Source organism: Equus przewalskii, unplaced genomic scaffold (assembly GCF_037783145.1).
Source record: "Equus przewalskii isolate Varuska unplaced genomic scaffold, EquPr2 contig_13297, whole genome shotgun sequence".
In the NCBI taxonomy this organism is placed as follows: Eukaryota; Metazoa; Chordata; class Mammalia; order Perissodactyla; family Equidae; genus Equus; species Equus przewalskii.
Window position 1 is genome coordinate 46,513 of NW_027227157.1, and position 13,867 is coordinate 60,379.

A 13,867-nucleotide genomic window follows, 5' to 3' on the forward strand; every position below is an offset into this window, starting at 1 on the left:
AATAGATTTTAGTTATTCTGGAAAATGCTTTTGAATGGACATTTACTTACACAAATATAATGCAGATATTCTCCAAGCATTTCAAAGTTATAATTTTAATCTGTGCACTTTTAGATGGGCTCTTCATTTCTATATATGAATTATACGCTTCTTACTTTATATTCTTAATAGTGCCATGGATAGGTGCAGTTCCTTTGTTTCATTTCTGAGGAGCTGTGTCAAGATTTTTGGTGAAGGTATTCACAAGATTAAAGGAAGAATGTACAGAATTAATAGTCACTTAATGGAGAAAATGTTATAAGTTGAATGTAGACCATATTATGTAAATATTACTTTTCATATAATGTTTAGTAATACAACTTCAGGAAATTTGCAATGCTGGACAATTTTTTTATGATATGAGGATTCCAGGGGTGTTAGGTGACATTTTTACTGCATAACTGATCTTCCTTACTCTTTATCTTCTTAGAAAAAGATTGACTCTGAAAGAGAAATAAGGAAATTCAGACGGGCAGTTAGGGGAAGGGATTGTGGAGCTCCTACATCAAGGCTCTTTCTTTCCTGAATATTGCTGCTTAGATTCATAGTTCATTCAAGCTCAAAGACTGTCTTGTTGATGAAAAAAGTTGCATTCTAAGCACAAGGATAAAGCCCAATAGAAAGTGTATGAAAATAGTTCTGACCTTGTGGGTCTCAGAGAAGCAACATGTATGAGTGATTTTCTGGTTATATTTGGTGTTTATTTCCCTACTGTTATCAACAAAATTTCAGGAATACCTTACAAAAATGATAGCCTTATCCCTAATGTATATGGCACATTAGAGAGGTTTAATTCCAATCGTACATAAATTTACACCAACAATAGAATAAGCAGGCAACATTTTCCAGTTCATTTTATGATACCTGCATCACTAGATAGGTAAGTTCCAGAAGAATATATCATAAATATATATGGACAAGTGCTTAAAATAGCAAATCAATTCATTGATATATGCAATGGGTAATAAATCATATTCAGGAGAGGTTTAATCCAGGAATGCAAGCTTGCTATATCATTACTAGTCCATCAATGTGATTCACCACATTAACAAAATAAAATATAACATATAGTCACCTCAAAAGATGTGAAGAATAGTTAATAAAATTAAGCAACTATTCATGATAAAAATTTTCAGCAAACTGGAACAGAAAGGATAGAGTATTAGAACAAGAAAAACTTATTTACTTCCTTCTTTCTGGATAATGAATTATTGATAATATGGAAGACTGAAGCAATAGAATTTTAGTTAGGAGAATAACAGGATTTTTACCTTTGAAAAATTTGAATCAACTGCTGCAGAGACTGAGATAAAAAATAGAATCAAATCTTATTTCCTTTTCATAACTGGTTTCTCTTCTATTGAAGTGAAATTCTCATAATATAATATTAATCTTTTTCAAGTAAAAATTCATTGACACTAAAAGGTTCACCATATTGTACACCCACACCTCTACTTAGTTCCAAATTATTTTCACCATCTCAAAAAATAATCATACCCATTAAACAGTTTTTCCCCATTTCCCCCTCCTCCTTGGTCCTAATAATGAGAAATCTGCTTTCTATCTCTATGTATTTACCCATATTATACATTTCATACAAAGGGAACCATGCAGTATGTGACCTTTGTGTCTGACCTCTTTCATTCTAGCATACTGTTTTCAAGGTTCATTCACATTATAACATGTATCAGTACTTTATTCCTTTTTATTACTAAGTAATATCCCATCATACATATATACACACCACATTTAGTGTGTCCATCTATTTATTGAAGGACATTTGTGTTGTTTCACCTTTTGGCGGTTGTGAATAATGCTGATAAGAACATTCATGTGTAAGTATTTGCTTGAGTGCCTGTTGTCAATTCTGTTTTGTATATACCTAGGAGTGGAATTGCTGGTACCGTGGAGTTAGCCAGACTGTAAGGTTTGAGGTCACAGCATATAATCCAGCACTCAATTCTGGCACAAATTACAAGTCTGAGGAATTCCCAAAAACACATTTAGGTACCCTAATTTCCCAGAAATTTCAAACAACTTACAGAGAACTATACTCACAGTTATGGTTCATCACAAGATAAGGACACAGACAAATAACTCAAAGGTAGAAATGTATTGGACAGAGTCTAGGAGGGGTCCAAAAAGGAAACTTCCATTGTCCTCAGGACATGTTATCATCCCAGAATTAACATTGTACAATACACATGAGTTATTCCCAACCAGGGAAATCCACACAAACCTCAGTGTTCAGTTTTTATTAGGACTCTGTTACAGAGGCTTGATTAATTGATTGATTGTCCAAATGTTGGTCTCAGCCTCCAGGTTGACTGATACTCCATATCTAAAAGCCTCCACACTAAATCTCATGGTTAATCTTTCTGGTATGGGCAATCCCTACTTGAAGATTGTGTAATATGGTCAGCCCCACCTTGATATCAGGTGTGGCCAGCCACCCTCCCTAAACAGACATTTTTGTCAGGTAAGACATAGATTACCTCCCAGAAACTGAGGGCAAAGGGCAACTTCTCTTTGTGGAAGGCAAATATTTTTACTATGCATTTGGTCTGATAGTAATTCTATATTTGTTTATATGAGGAATCACCAAACTGATTTCCAGAGTGTCTGAGTCATTTTATATTCCCACTAATAATGTATGACAGTTTCAGTTGCTCCAAAACCTTGCCAACACTTGCTATTGTATATATACATACACATTTTAATTAGAGTCCGCCCAGTGGGTGTGAAGTGATATCTCATTATGGTATTGATTTCCAATTTCCTAAAGTCTAAAGATGTTGAGTGTCTTTTCATGTGCTTGTTAGACTTTTATAAATCTTGTTTTATATCTTGTTTGACCTTTTTTCTTTTAAGATCGGCACCTGAGCTAACATCTGTTGCCAATCTTCTTCATTTGTTTTTCCTTCTTCTTCTCCCCAGAGTCCCAATTCTAGTTGTGAGTGCCTCTGGTTATGTGATGTGTGACGCCGCATCAGCATGGCCTGATGAACAGTGCCACATCAGTGCCCGGGATCTGAACAAGTGAAACCCTGTGCCACCAAAGCAGAGCTAACGAACTTAATCACTCTGCCATGGGGCCGGCCCCCTTGTTTGACTTTTTATTGTTGGGTTGTAAGAGTCCTATACATATTCTGGATATTAGGCTAGTATCAGATATATGATTTGTAAATCTTTTTTTTTTTAAAGATTTTATTTTTTCCTTTTTCTCCCCAAAGCCCCCCGGTACATAGTTGTGTATTCTTCGTTGTGGGTTCTTCTAGTTGTGGCATGTGGGACGCTGCCTCAGCGTGGTCTGATGAGCAGTGCCATGTCCGCGCCCAGGATTCGAACTAACGAAGCACTGGGCCGCCTGCAGCGGAGCGCGTGAACTTAACCACTCGGCCACGGGGCCAGCCCCTGATTTGTAAATCTTTTATCCTATTCTGTAGGCTTTTTATTGACCTTATTGACAATGTTTTTTGACGCACAAATGGTTTAAATTTTGTGAAGTCCAATTCACTTATTTCTTATTTTCTTGCTTATACTTCTTTTCTTTTTTTTTTTTTTTGGTGAGGAAGATAGGCCCTGAGCTACCATCTTTGTCAATCTTTCTCTATTTTGCATGTGGGACACCACCACAGCATGGCCTGATGAACCGTGTATAGGTCCACACATGGTGTCTTTAATCATTTGTTATACTGCCTGTGGATTTTTCATAAGTGGCCTTTATTAGTTTCATAATAGCCTTTATTAGGTTGAGAAAGCTCCCTACTAGTCATAGTTTTCTGAGTGTTTTTATCATGGGAGAGTGTTTCAATTTGTCACATGCTTTTCCTGTTTCGATTGAACTGACCATGTTGTTTTATTCCTCTGTTCTATTCACGTTGTATATTGCACTGATTGGTTGTCTTATGTTGGACCACACTTGTATTCCTGGAAAAAATCTCACTAGGTCATATTATATAATCCCTTTAATATGTTGTTTGGTTCAATTTACTAGTCTTTTGTTGAGGATTCTACAAACATTTAAAGAAGCGTTAACATCAATCCTTCTTAAATTCTTCCAAAAGTAGAGGGAAAACTTCTAAATTAATTTTGTGAGCCCAGCATTACCTTCATATCAAAGCTAGACACAGACACTACAAGAAAAGTACAGACCAATATCCTTGATGAGTACAGATCCATATCACTTTTTTTTTTTTTTTTGAGGAAGGTCAGCCCTGAGCTAACATCCTCTGCTAATCCTCTTCTTTTTGCTGAGGAAGATTGGCCCTGAGCTAACATCCATGGCCATCTTCCTCTATTTTATAGGTGGGATGCCTGCCACAGCATGGCTTGATAAGTGGTGCCTAGGTCTGTGCCCAGGATCTGAACCAGCAAACCCTGGACCACTGAAGCAGAATGTGCACACTTAACTGCTATGTTACCAGTCCAGCCCTCCATATCACTTTTTATCTGTACTTCCTCAGGTTTAGTGTTTCTGAGACTTTTGACTATCTCTTGACCTTGATTCCCCTCTGTGGTATGTGAGGTCAGCTTCAATGAGATTGATCTTTTCTAAAGATGTACTCACAGAGTTGTTCCATGATTACCTCTTATTCACTTACAAAAGAGAAACATAACTTCAGAAGCCCCATAATGATGGTAAGCTACAAGTTGGAAGAAACCTCAGCCCCTATAATACTACAAGGAACAGAGTTGTCAATGTTTAGAAATGCATGCTTTATCTTGCTTTAGTAAGAAATAATCCTCTACTGCATCAAGTCACTGGTAAATTTAATTTGTGTCTTTAAAGGCATGATGGATAGAGTTACCAAAATCAGTGAATATATCATCCTTTTCATAAACTCGTATATTTAGGAAATGTATAATCCCCAATTGTTTTTCAGATTCAATAGTAAATATGAACATTTGAGGCCTCTGTACTTACACTTAAAAGGCCAACACAAATTGTTTTCTTTTAGTAAAACTGAGAGTGTAAATAGAAAATGGTTTATAACACATTACTAATTAACAAAGAAAAAATAAAAATGTGACATTGTTTAGGCAGCTCTATATTTAGAAACATAGGAACATAAATATACCTTTATGAGAAAATAGAAAAATAAATCAATATGAATTAATAATCACTCTCCTAGCTATTGTCTTATAGATGCTTTCTCCCTTTGTACATTTCTGTTTTTTATGTCCCTGTAAAGTTAAAGACATATACAGGGTTATTTATTTTTCTTAAGATTAATTGAGTAAAGTTGATAATACAAATGCCCCCAGGAGGGCTTTAGGAACAAAATATAAAGCGAAGATATCATATGGGACAGTGTTACATCTAATTACTTGAATTGCAGGCTTCAAACAATACTTCAGTGGTATTCTCTAGGCTCCATGTCCCTGAGGTCTTGATTCATATATTTGTAACACAGTTTGGTGTTAGAATTCTGTTTTCAGATGTGATCTTATCTTTGGTATCTCTGAGTTTTCCTAATAGGTTGGGAAAAAAAGTAACTTATAGGAAGTATTTAATGAAATATTCTCTGGACTCCTACTAGTGTTTTCAAATCTGTTTCTCTTAATTAAATATCAAGCAGGAGCACTCCTGGAGTTCATTAATCTTAACAAAGAATTCTTCAGTAAATGACTCATTCAAGTGCTTTTGTATTTAGGTGAGTCGATTCAGTCTCTTTTCTTTTACTTTAAAGGTAAATATGGAGTTTTAGTGATCTTTGCAGTACACAAACACATGCGCAGAACAAAGAGCCCACAAATCCACTTAGTTTGACTAGGAGAGGGTTTACATTATCATATTCTAATTCTTTTCTTTCAAATGATATTCATCCTGGTTTTCTCATTGGGTGGCCACAATGTACTCGGCAATGAAATAAACATTTTGGCAAAAGAGAATAATAAAAAATGGGCCTTGTCTTCACACTTCCTATGATCTCTGAGGAAGAAAGTGACAAACTATCACATTTGTGAATGATAGGATATAGCACATGGTAATTGTGAGATATAAATATTAAGTTTGTATGTATACAAAAGAGAAGAAACAGTGAGCAATGCCAATAATGGTAGGTGGCAAAATAAAACATTATAAGAGTGAGGATAAAATGGGAAAATAAACTATAAGTAAATGAGCATGTGTTACGTAACAGAGCTTGATAACTCCATCATGACTAAAAAAGAATTTAAGTGATAATGAGATTGAATTTATAGATACAAGAATTTTTGGAAAAGCCAGGCTGAATTATGTAAACTTCATGTGTTAACTAATAAAAAGTATTTGAAATCTTAAATGTCATTGGCAGTTAGGTTAAAGTAATCATGGAAAATTGTTCCTTCGATGCTGCATAAAGTATTTTAAATTGAAGGAATGTGGCTGGGAAAAATTGCCATACTCCATCTTTCCACAGCTAAGACCTTATGAAGGATTTTTACAGAGGAAGTATCTGTCATGGAGTTGGGTTTTGGAAGATATCTTTCCTACAGGCAGAAGAATGTGGGGATCTGAGAATATTCTATTGTGGTGAAAAAACCTGTAGGAGAATGTGGAACATTTATTATGCATCTTAGATGAAGTACCCAAAGAAATCCCATAGTATTTCCGTTGTGTGGGTTCTGTAGGAAAAAAATTCTACATTCTATTCCAAAGTGTCCCCACCTGTTGACACTTGTACATGCTTGGCCTGATTTGCATAACCGAATAAGGTTTTTGATGTCATACCAATTACTCATAAATCCAATAAAAAAGAAAGCTAAATATCTGCTGTGCATGATGTCATATCATATAGCCTTTCAATTCGTTATCAAAGTACCTATTTCCTTTCTAGTGACTTAAATTTTATACTATTACTATGCTCATTTTACTCCTGAGGAAATACCTACTGACATCAAGTAATATTCAAGAAATACCATGGTGCCGTGTTGAGGTAGTTCTCTATCCTGACACTGGTCTTTGGAAAAGCTTTAAATTTAATTTTTCCTGCACTCTGAAATTTATATGCATTTTCAAGTACTTCATAGTTCTTATTGTTTGTCACTTACCCAACTTAAAAAATTTGCTACATTGGAAAATGAAGAGCTTTTTGTTCAATATTGTTTCAACTGTTATCACTGAAGACACAGTATACATTTCATTGTGAATGCCTCCTGATGCATAATGTAATATGCAATCAATAATATTTAAACATTTTCAAAATTGGTTCTACAAAAGTGAAAAGATTATAATACATCTACAGCACAGCTCCAGAACGTCCCGAGACTACTGTGTTACTAGGAGTCAGAAGGGCACTGGAAAGAACACAGAACAACAAAGAAGCTATTAAATTGATCATTTTGTAGGAATGTTAGCATTTCAAAATTTTTTTAACATATAAGTTAATTATCTCACAGCTTAAGAGGTGAGACGGAAGAAACTGTAGAAACTCATGATAGGTATTTCCTCTAATACAATTAGTTTTACTAAGCTGAGATTCAGCAGAGTTGATCTACCCCTCATGACTGGCATTAGCTGTCTATGAGGAAATCGAATTTTATTATTTGAAACATAACGATGTCTACTCTGTTTTTCATCCTTCCTGTCTTAACTTTGTTTTTGATTATTCCACTTACACAAAATTATTATTTACTATGTAATCATCACATAAGTGAAGACTAACTTTTGAAATAATGTAACAGTGGAAGTGTAGCATTTTCAGCAACACTCTTAATAGAGACCCATCGAACTTCTCAATGCTTCTATTCTTTTACTTATTTCAAATTTTGGTTCTTACTTCTGTGGATAAACTTTCATATTTTGTCCACAGGAACAAAGAAAACCAGAGTGGCAGAGTCACCTTTGTTCTTTTGGGCTTCTCAGAATATCCAGAACTCCAGTTGCCCCTGTTCTTGGTATTCCTGACCATCTACGCAATCACAGTGGTGGGGAACCTGGGCATGATTGTGATTATCAAGATCAATCCCAAACTCCACACCCCCATGTACTTTTTTCTCAGCCACTTATCCTTTGTTGATTTCTGTTACTCTACAGTAGTTACACCTAAACTCTTAGAAAACTTGGTTGTGAAAGACAGAACCATCTCCTTCACAGGATGCATCATGCAGTTGTTCTTTGCAGGCATATTTGTCGTGACAGAAATGTTCATGTTGGCAGCGATGGCATATGACCGATTTGTAGCAGTTTGTAATCCTCTTGTCTACACAGTTGTAATGTCTCAGAAGCTTTGTTCCTTGTTGGTGGGCGCATCATACTCTTGGGGTATAGCCTGTTCTTTAATATTCACATGTTTTTTGTTGACCTTATCCTTTTGTGGGAATAACTTCATAAATAATTTTGGCTGTGAGCATGGTGCCATTGTTGCTGTTTCCTGCTCAGATACATACATTAACCAGAAGATCATGTTTGTCTCTGCCACGTTCAATGAAATATGCAGTCTGATGATCATTCTTACTTCGTATGTTTTCATTTTTATTACTGTCATGAAGATGCCTTCAACTAGGGGACGCCACAAAGCCTTCTCCACATGTGCCTCCCACCTAACCACCATTACCATTTTCCATGGGAGCATCCTTTTTCTCTACTGTGTTCCTAACTCCAAAAGTTCATGGCTCATGGTCAAGGTAGCATCCGTCTTTTACACAGTGGTCATCCCCATGCTGAACCCACTGATCTACAGCCTCAGAAACAAAGATGTGAAAGATACACTCAAGAAGTTAATCAATATTAGATTGTTCTGTGATAAAATATAAAGATAGAAATATCCATTATTTCTTTTTGAGAGTCTGGTAAGAATTGTCCAATAGCAAAGCAGTACATGAATATGGTAACCTTTTAACTGGCAGTTCAATATCCATTCACTCTAATGTTTAGTGAATAATTTTAATGTTACAAATAATGTTAGGGATAAAAACTTAGACTACTTAAACTAAGTTTTTGATTCAGAAATTGAAACGCAAAAGTCTCTGTGTTAGCATACATGACTGTGTGATTGCCCAGGACAAATTTGTGTTCAATAGAAGTCATGTGGAATTTTTGAGTTGATCTGAAGTGTTATATCTTGCAAGGAGGAAGTTTATTTCTTAATATAAAAGTAGTACATTAAGAGCTGTTCAACATAAAACCATAAATATCTAAAAAAATATATATTTAATTCCATACAAACCACTTTAGCATCGGAAGATTCACAGACAAGCAAAAATAAATAGGAAATATATGTCCCTTAAAAAGTTCCTGGACCAGCCCCTTGGTGTTGTGTTTAAGTTTGGCACACTCCAGAATATGGTTTAGTTAAATTATAATTGGTAGTATAACGAAATATGCAATATTTTCTTTCTATGTAGTAGCACAAGAAAATGGTACACATTTTGGAAATATGTACCCATCACTCTAGTTTTTCCATTTATGTCAAAGTAGTTGTATATCATTTATGTATTTATTGGAAATTTTATTGACATAATTTTAGATTTATTTTAAGTTGTTTGTAGTAAGTAATATAGAGAGATCCCAATGTCTTTTACCCAGGTTCCCCCATGACAGTACAACACAGCAACCAGGATGTTGATAATACAATGCATACATCTTATTCAGGCACCAGTGATTTATTGACAAAAAGCAAACAATCATGAACTCCAGTGGGATGTAATAATAACAATCCTTTTGAATCAGCGACTTGATTAAGCTAGCTCAGCTGATACCAACTGGGTCACTTTAGTGTCAAGACTGAGCTAATCAGATGAACTTCAATCTACAGACCTGTTTGTAGGCCATCCTTGTTGGACCATTTGGCTAATGGTCTATGTTGAATGCTGAGTCACAATAATGTATGCCCAAACACAAAAGCGTAATTCAAACTCCTGTTAGGGTATCACCTGCTGTTATTTTATGAATCAAAGCAAAACACATGGATAAGCCCAAAGTCAAAGTGTGAGAAAGTTATCTACCTCTTATAGAACAGTAAAATTGCAAGTCAGTGGTTAGGGGTGTAGGGAGAAATGTAAAGTTTGGTTCAAACACTACCAAAGATTGATTAAAACATTTACCTCAAGAAACACATTATTTCTTGATAATGCCAGATAACTCTATGGCAGATAACAGATAACTCATGACTGAGACACTTTTTACCAAAGTTTTCTAATAATTGATGGGTCATTGGGTTACTTTAAGCGAAAAGACTGGTCGAGATTAAATATAAGAGCTTGCCTTTTCTACTTGTGTCTTAGTAATCATGATTAAGGTTTACAAGCAAAGAATAGAGCGATATCCACATGTTGTTGTTCTAATTTAACCCATTAAATGTTACTTGTTTCTGTCATGATTAAGAGATTTATTTCCATATGGAAGTTGAATTTCTTTACCAGAATGCTTTACATCAAATCATGTCTTGTGTGACTACTCTTTAGGGATATACAACAAAATTCTCAATACTCATAGTGTATCACAGTAGTAACAAAGGATTTACTTTAATTTTTAAATGTTTGTCAACAAGGGGATATAAGTAACTGTTCCTATCAGATACTATAAAAACCTGTGTGTGTGTGTGTGTAGTTTAATAAACATCTTTAAGAAGAGAAAAAAGATTTAGAAAGTTTGAGCATGCATCATGGAACATTTGATATATTCATTAAGGACTCTAAGCTAAAAACTAGAATATCTTATTCTTAAATATTGATTTTGAAGTTATGTAACTTTTAATTTTTGCACTCTAGTTTTCTGTCTCTTAGTAGAAAATAAAACAAAAGCAAAAAAGAGTGAATAGTTGCAAAATCCTTTTAGAACAGGATGTTGTTTTACTTTGGTAAATACTCTTGAATGAGCAGTTAATTTACACAAATGTAAGGCAAAAATGTATGTTAGATAATATCTTAGTTCACTAATGGTTGTGTTAAGTGATGCTTACAGGTTAATTTTTTTCTGCCAATGAATTCATATGCTGCTCTTCTTTTAAAATTTTGGATGTAGTAGTGGTATAAATGTGGTATAAATGTGACTGTTTTTCCTTGAAGGCCTATGCCAAGACAGATCAATATTTAACAGTACTTTCTTTATTTCCTGATTTGTGTCCTAGAGGAGTACATGTAGGAATCACATAGCTGGATTTAAAATATCAGCACGTTAACCCCTATGGCTGAACTGAAGAATACAGTGGATCTACAGCCTAGATAGGGATAAATACCTTACCCCCCCCCCCAACTCCCAGCTAAAGGAATGCATATTTAGGATATAACAAACAATAAGCCCAAATTATTGAAAGTAAAAATTTGTACAGCGTCATGTTAAATGTGTTTCTATAAAAAAACATGTGCCAACACTTAAGCAAAATAGACTAAAAAGCACATCATATCAACTATAATTACGTTGGAGTCATTGGATAGATGTGACTATAATTTTTTCATGATTTTAAGAATTATAGCCTTTATACAGAGGTAAATTATTTTTGAGACATAAAGATCCACATGTTAATGGTTTAGAAGAAATTATATTCTAAATTGCAGAAGAGGAAGTTTCCTCTAATTATTTTGTTTTTAGCTCATAAAAATAAATGTTGTCAGGATGCTCCAAGGCCTGTGTCCCCAAAGTCAGTTAGTTAGACATAAAACAAACAACGTGATCATGGAGTATAGTTTCCAGACCTGTTTATAGCTCATGGACATATTATACAAATCCAGGCTAATGAGTTTTAATTTGATTCATTCAGTATAAAATCTGTTTATTCCTCAAGGACATGTCTATGTTTCCTCCAAAATTTCTTGACAGTTGCAAAAATGGCATTTCTTGGTATCTTTATTAAGTTATATTTAGCAAGAATCATCAACTTTCTGACTAAGGCATTGGAAAAAATTAAACAAAAATTTCAATTTTGAGACAGAATATGTATGGATTTTTAAACACTAACAAGGAAGTCTTGAATAAAAAAATATATCAAGATCTGGCTTTTGGTGAGTTGATTCTACCTAGGATCATCTTTTCAATCTGAAGTGAAGGACATTGACACACATATATCCGTAAGAATAGCAAAATATGCCAGGCATTGCATAAATATTGTGAAGATATGAGTGGAAAGAAAATAGAGTAAGAGAAAAGACATTTAGATTAACCAGCGATGTTTTCTTTTTTTTTTTTTTTTAAAGATTTTATTTTTTCCTTTTTCTCCCCAAAGCCCCCCGGTACATAGTTGTATATTCTTCGTTGTGGGTCCTTTTGGTTGTGGCATGTGGGACGCTGCCTCAGCGCGGTTTGATGAGCAGTGCCATGTCCGCGCCCAGGATTCGAACCAACGAAACACTGGGCCGCCTGCAGCGGAGCGCGCGAACTTAACCACTCGGCCACGGGGCCAGCCCCTCAGCGATGTTTTCTTGGAAGAGTTATGTAGTAACATGTGTAGTGATGACACAGTGTAAAAGAACCAGGGTAGATGTGCCATTTCAGAGGTGTAAACATATTATATTAGAAAATATAAATGAATTGTTTTTGTACAATAAAAATTTAAAATACTGTTGTGAATGAAGTTGTATTGTAGTGAAAAAAAGATGTGGTTATATAGCTCATGGACATATTATACAAATCCAGGCTAATGAGTTTTAATTTGATTCATTCAGTATAAAATGCCTTCCCAAACCCCGACAGTATTGCATTCCAGGCTAAGTAAGAGTAAACAAAATTTAAGCATAATTGTGGTTATAAGGATCAATCCCAAACTCTACACACCCCTGTACTTTTTTCTCAGCCATTTATCCTTTTTGGGTTTTTGTTATTCCAGCGTATTTACACCCACACTGCCAGAAATCTTAGTTGTGGAAGACACAGCTGTCTCCTTCAAAGGATGCATGGTACAATTTTTCTTTGGCTGTGCATTTGTGATTACAGAAATGTTCATGTTAGCAGTGATGGCCTGTGACTGGTTTGTGGCTCTTACTAATCCTCTTTTCTACACGGTCGCTATGTCTCATAAACTCTGTACCCTCCTAGCAGCTGGAACCTACGTATGATTTGAATATATTCCCTGACAATCACATACTCTGTTTTGGAACTATCCTTTTGTGGTTCTAATACCATAAATCACTTTGGCTGTGAGTATTCTGCCGTTATCTCTTTATCCTGTTCTGACAGCTATTTCAGTCAGTTGATATGTTTAGTCATTTCTGTATTCAGTGAGGCTTGTAGCCCCTGATTATCCTCTCCTCCTATCTTGTCATGATTGTCACAATCATCCAGATGCCTTCTACTAATGGACTCCAAAAATCCTTCTCCACCTGTGCTCCCCACCTGACTGCCATCACCATTTTCCATGGGATCATCCTTCTTGTCTACTGCGTGCCCACCTCCAGGAGCTCATGGCTCCTGATCAAAGTGGCCGCTGTATTTTTTACAGTTGTGATCTCCCTGCTGAACCCCATTATCTACAGCCTTCGGAACAAAGATGTGAAAGAGGCTGTCAGGGGTTTAATCAACTCCAAACTACTTTCTCAACCAATATAATTCAAATAAATATATGTATTTTGTAGTACTTACATCCAATAATTTTTCACATATATTGTTGATGCTAGTTTACCTTTATTTTAAGTACATATGTGATTATGTTTTAAATCAATTAAATGCTGCACTTTCCCTGTTTTTTGGTGGTCGGGACACTCTGACTTAATACAGAAATAATTCATTCTGATGCACTTCATCTCACCTGGGTTCAAGGAAGAAATATATTTCAACATCTCCCAGTTAGACATTATGGAAGTCAGAATGACGAAGAAGGGATGTATATTTAGAGACTCATTACTTATGTCATAGTTTCAGTTCTCCTTTATAAAAGTGCTGCAAAGACACAGATGATAACTGTCTTTACTG

At 35.2% G+C, this 13,867-nt stretch overlaps 1 protein-coding gene and 1 pseudogene across 1 annotated transcript; both read left to right on the forward strand.

Moving 5' to 3' along the window:
• Window positions 1-2,341: 2,341 nt before the first annotated feature.
• Window positions 2,342-11,951, forward strand: LOC103545025 (olfactory receptor 5D18-like). The gene has a single exon (XM_070606777.1). It carries the CDS (start codon window positions 7,762-7,764, stop codon window positions 8,776-8,778), a length of 1,017 nt encoding a protein of 338 aa, XP_070462878.1. The 5' UTR covers window positions 2,342-7,761; the 3' UTR covers window positions 8,779-11,951.
• A 537-nt stretch (window positions 11,952-12,488) lies between these two features.
• Window positions 12,489-13,635, forward strand: LOC139081291 (olfactory receptor 1165-like; annotated as a pseudogene).
• The last annotated feature ends 232 nt before the right edge of the window (window positions 13,636-13,867 follow it).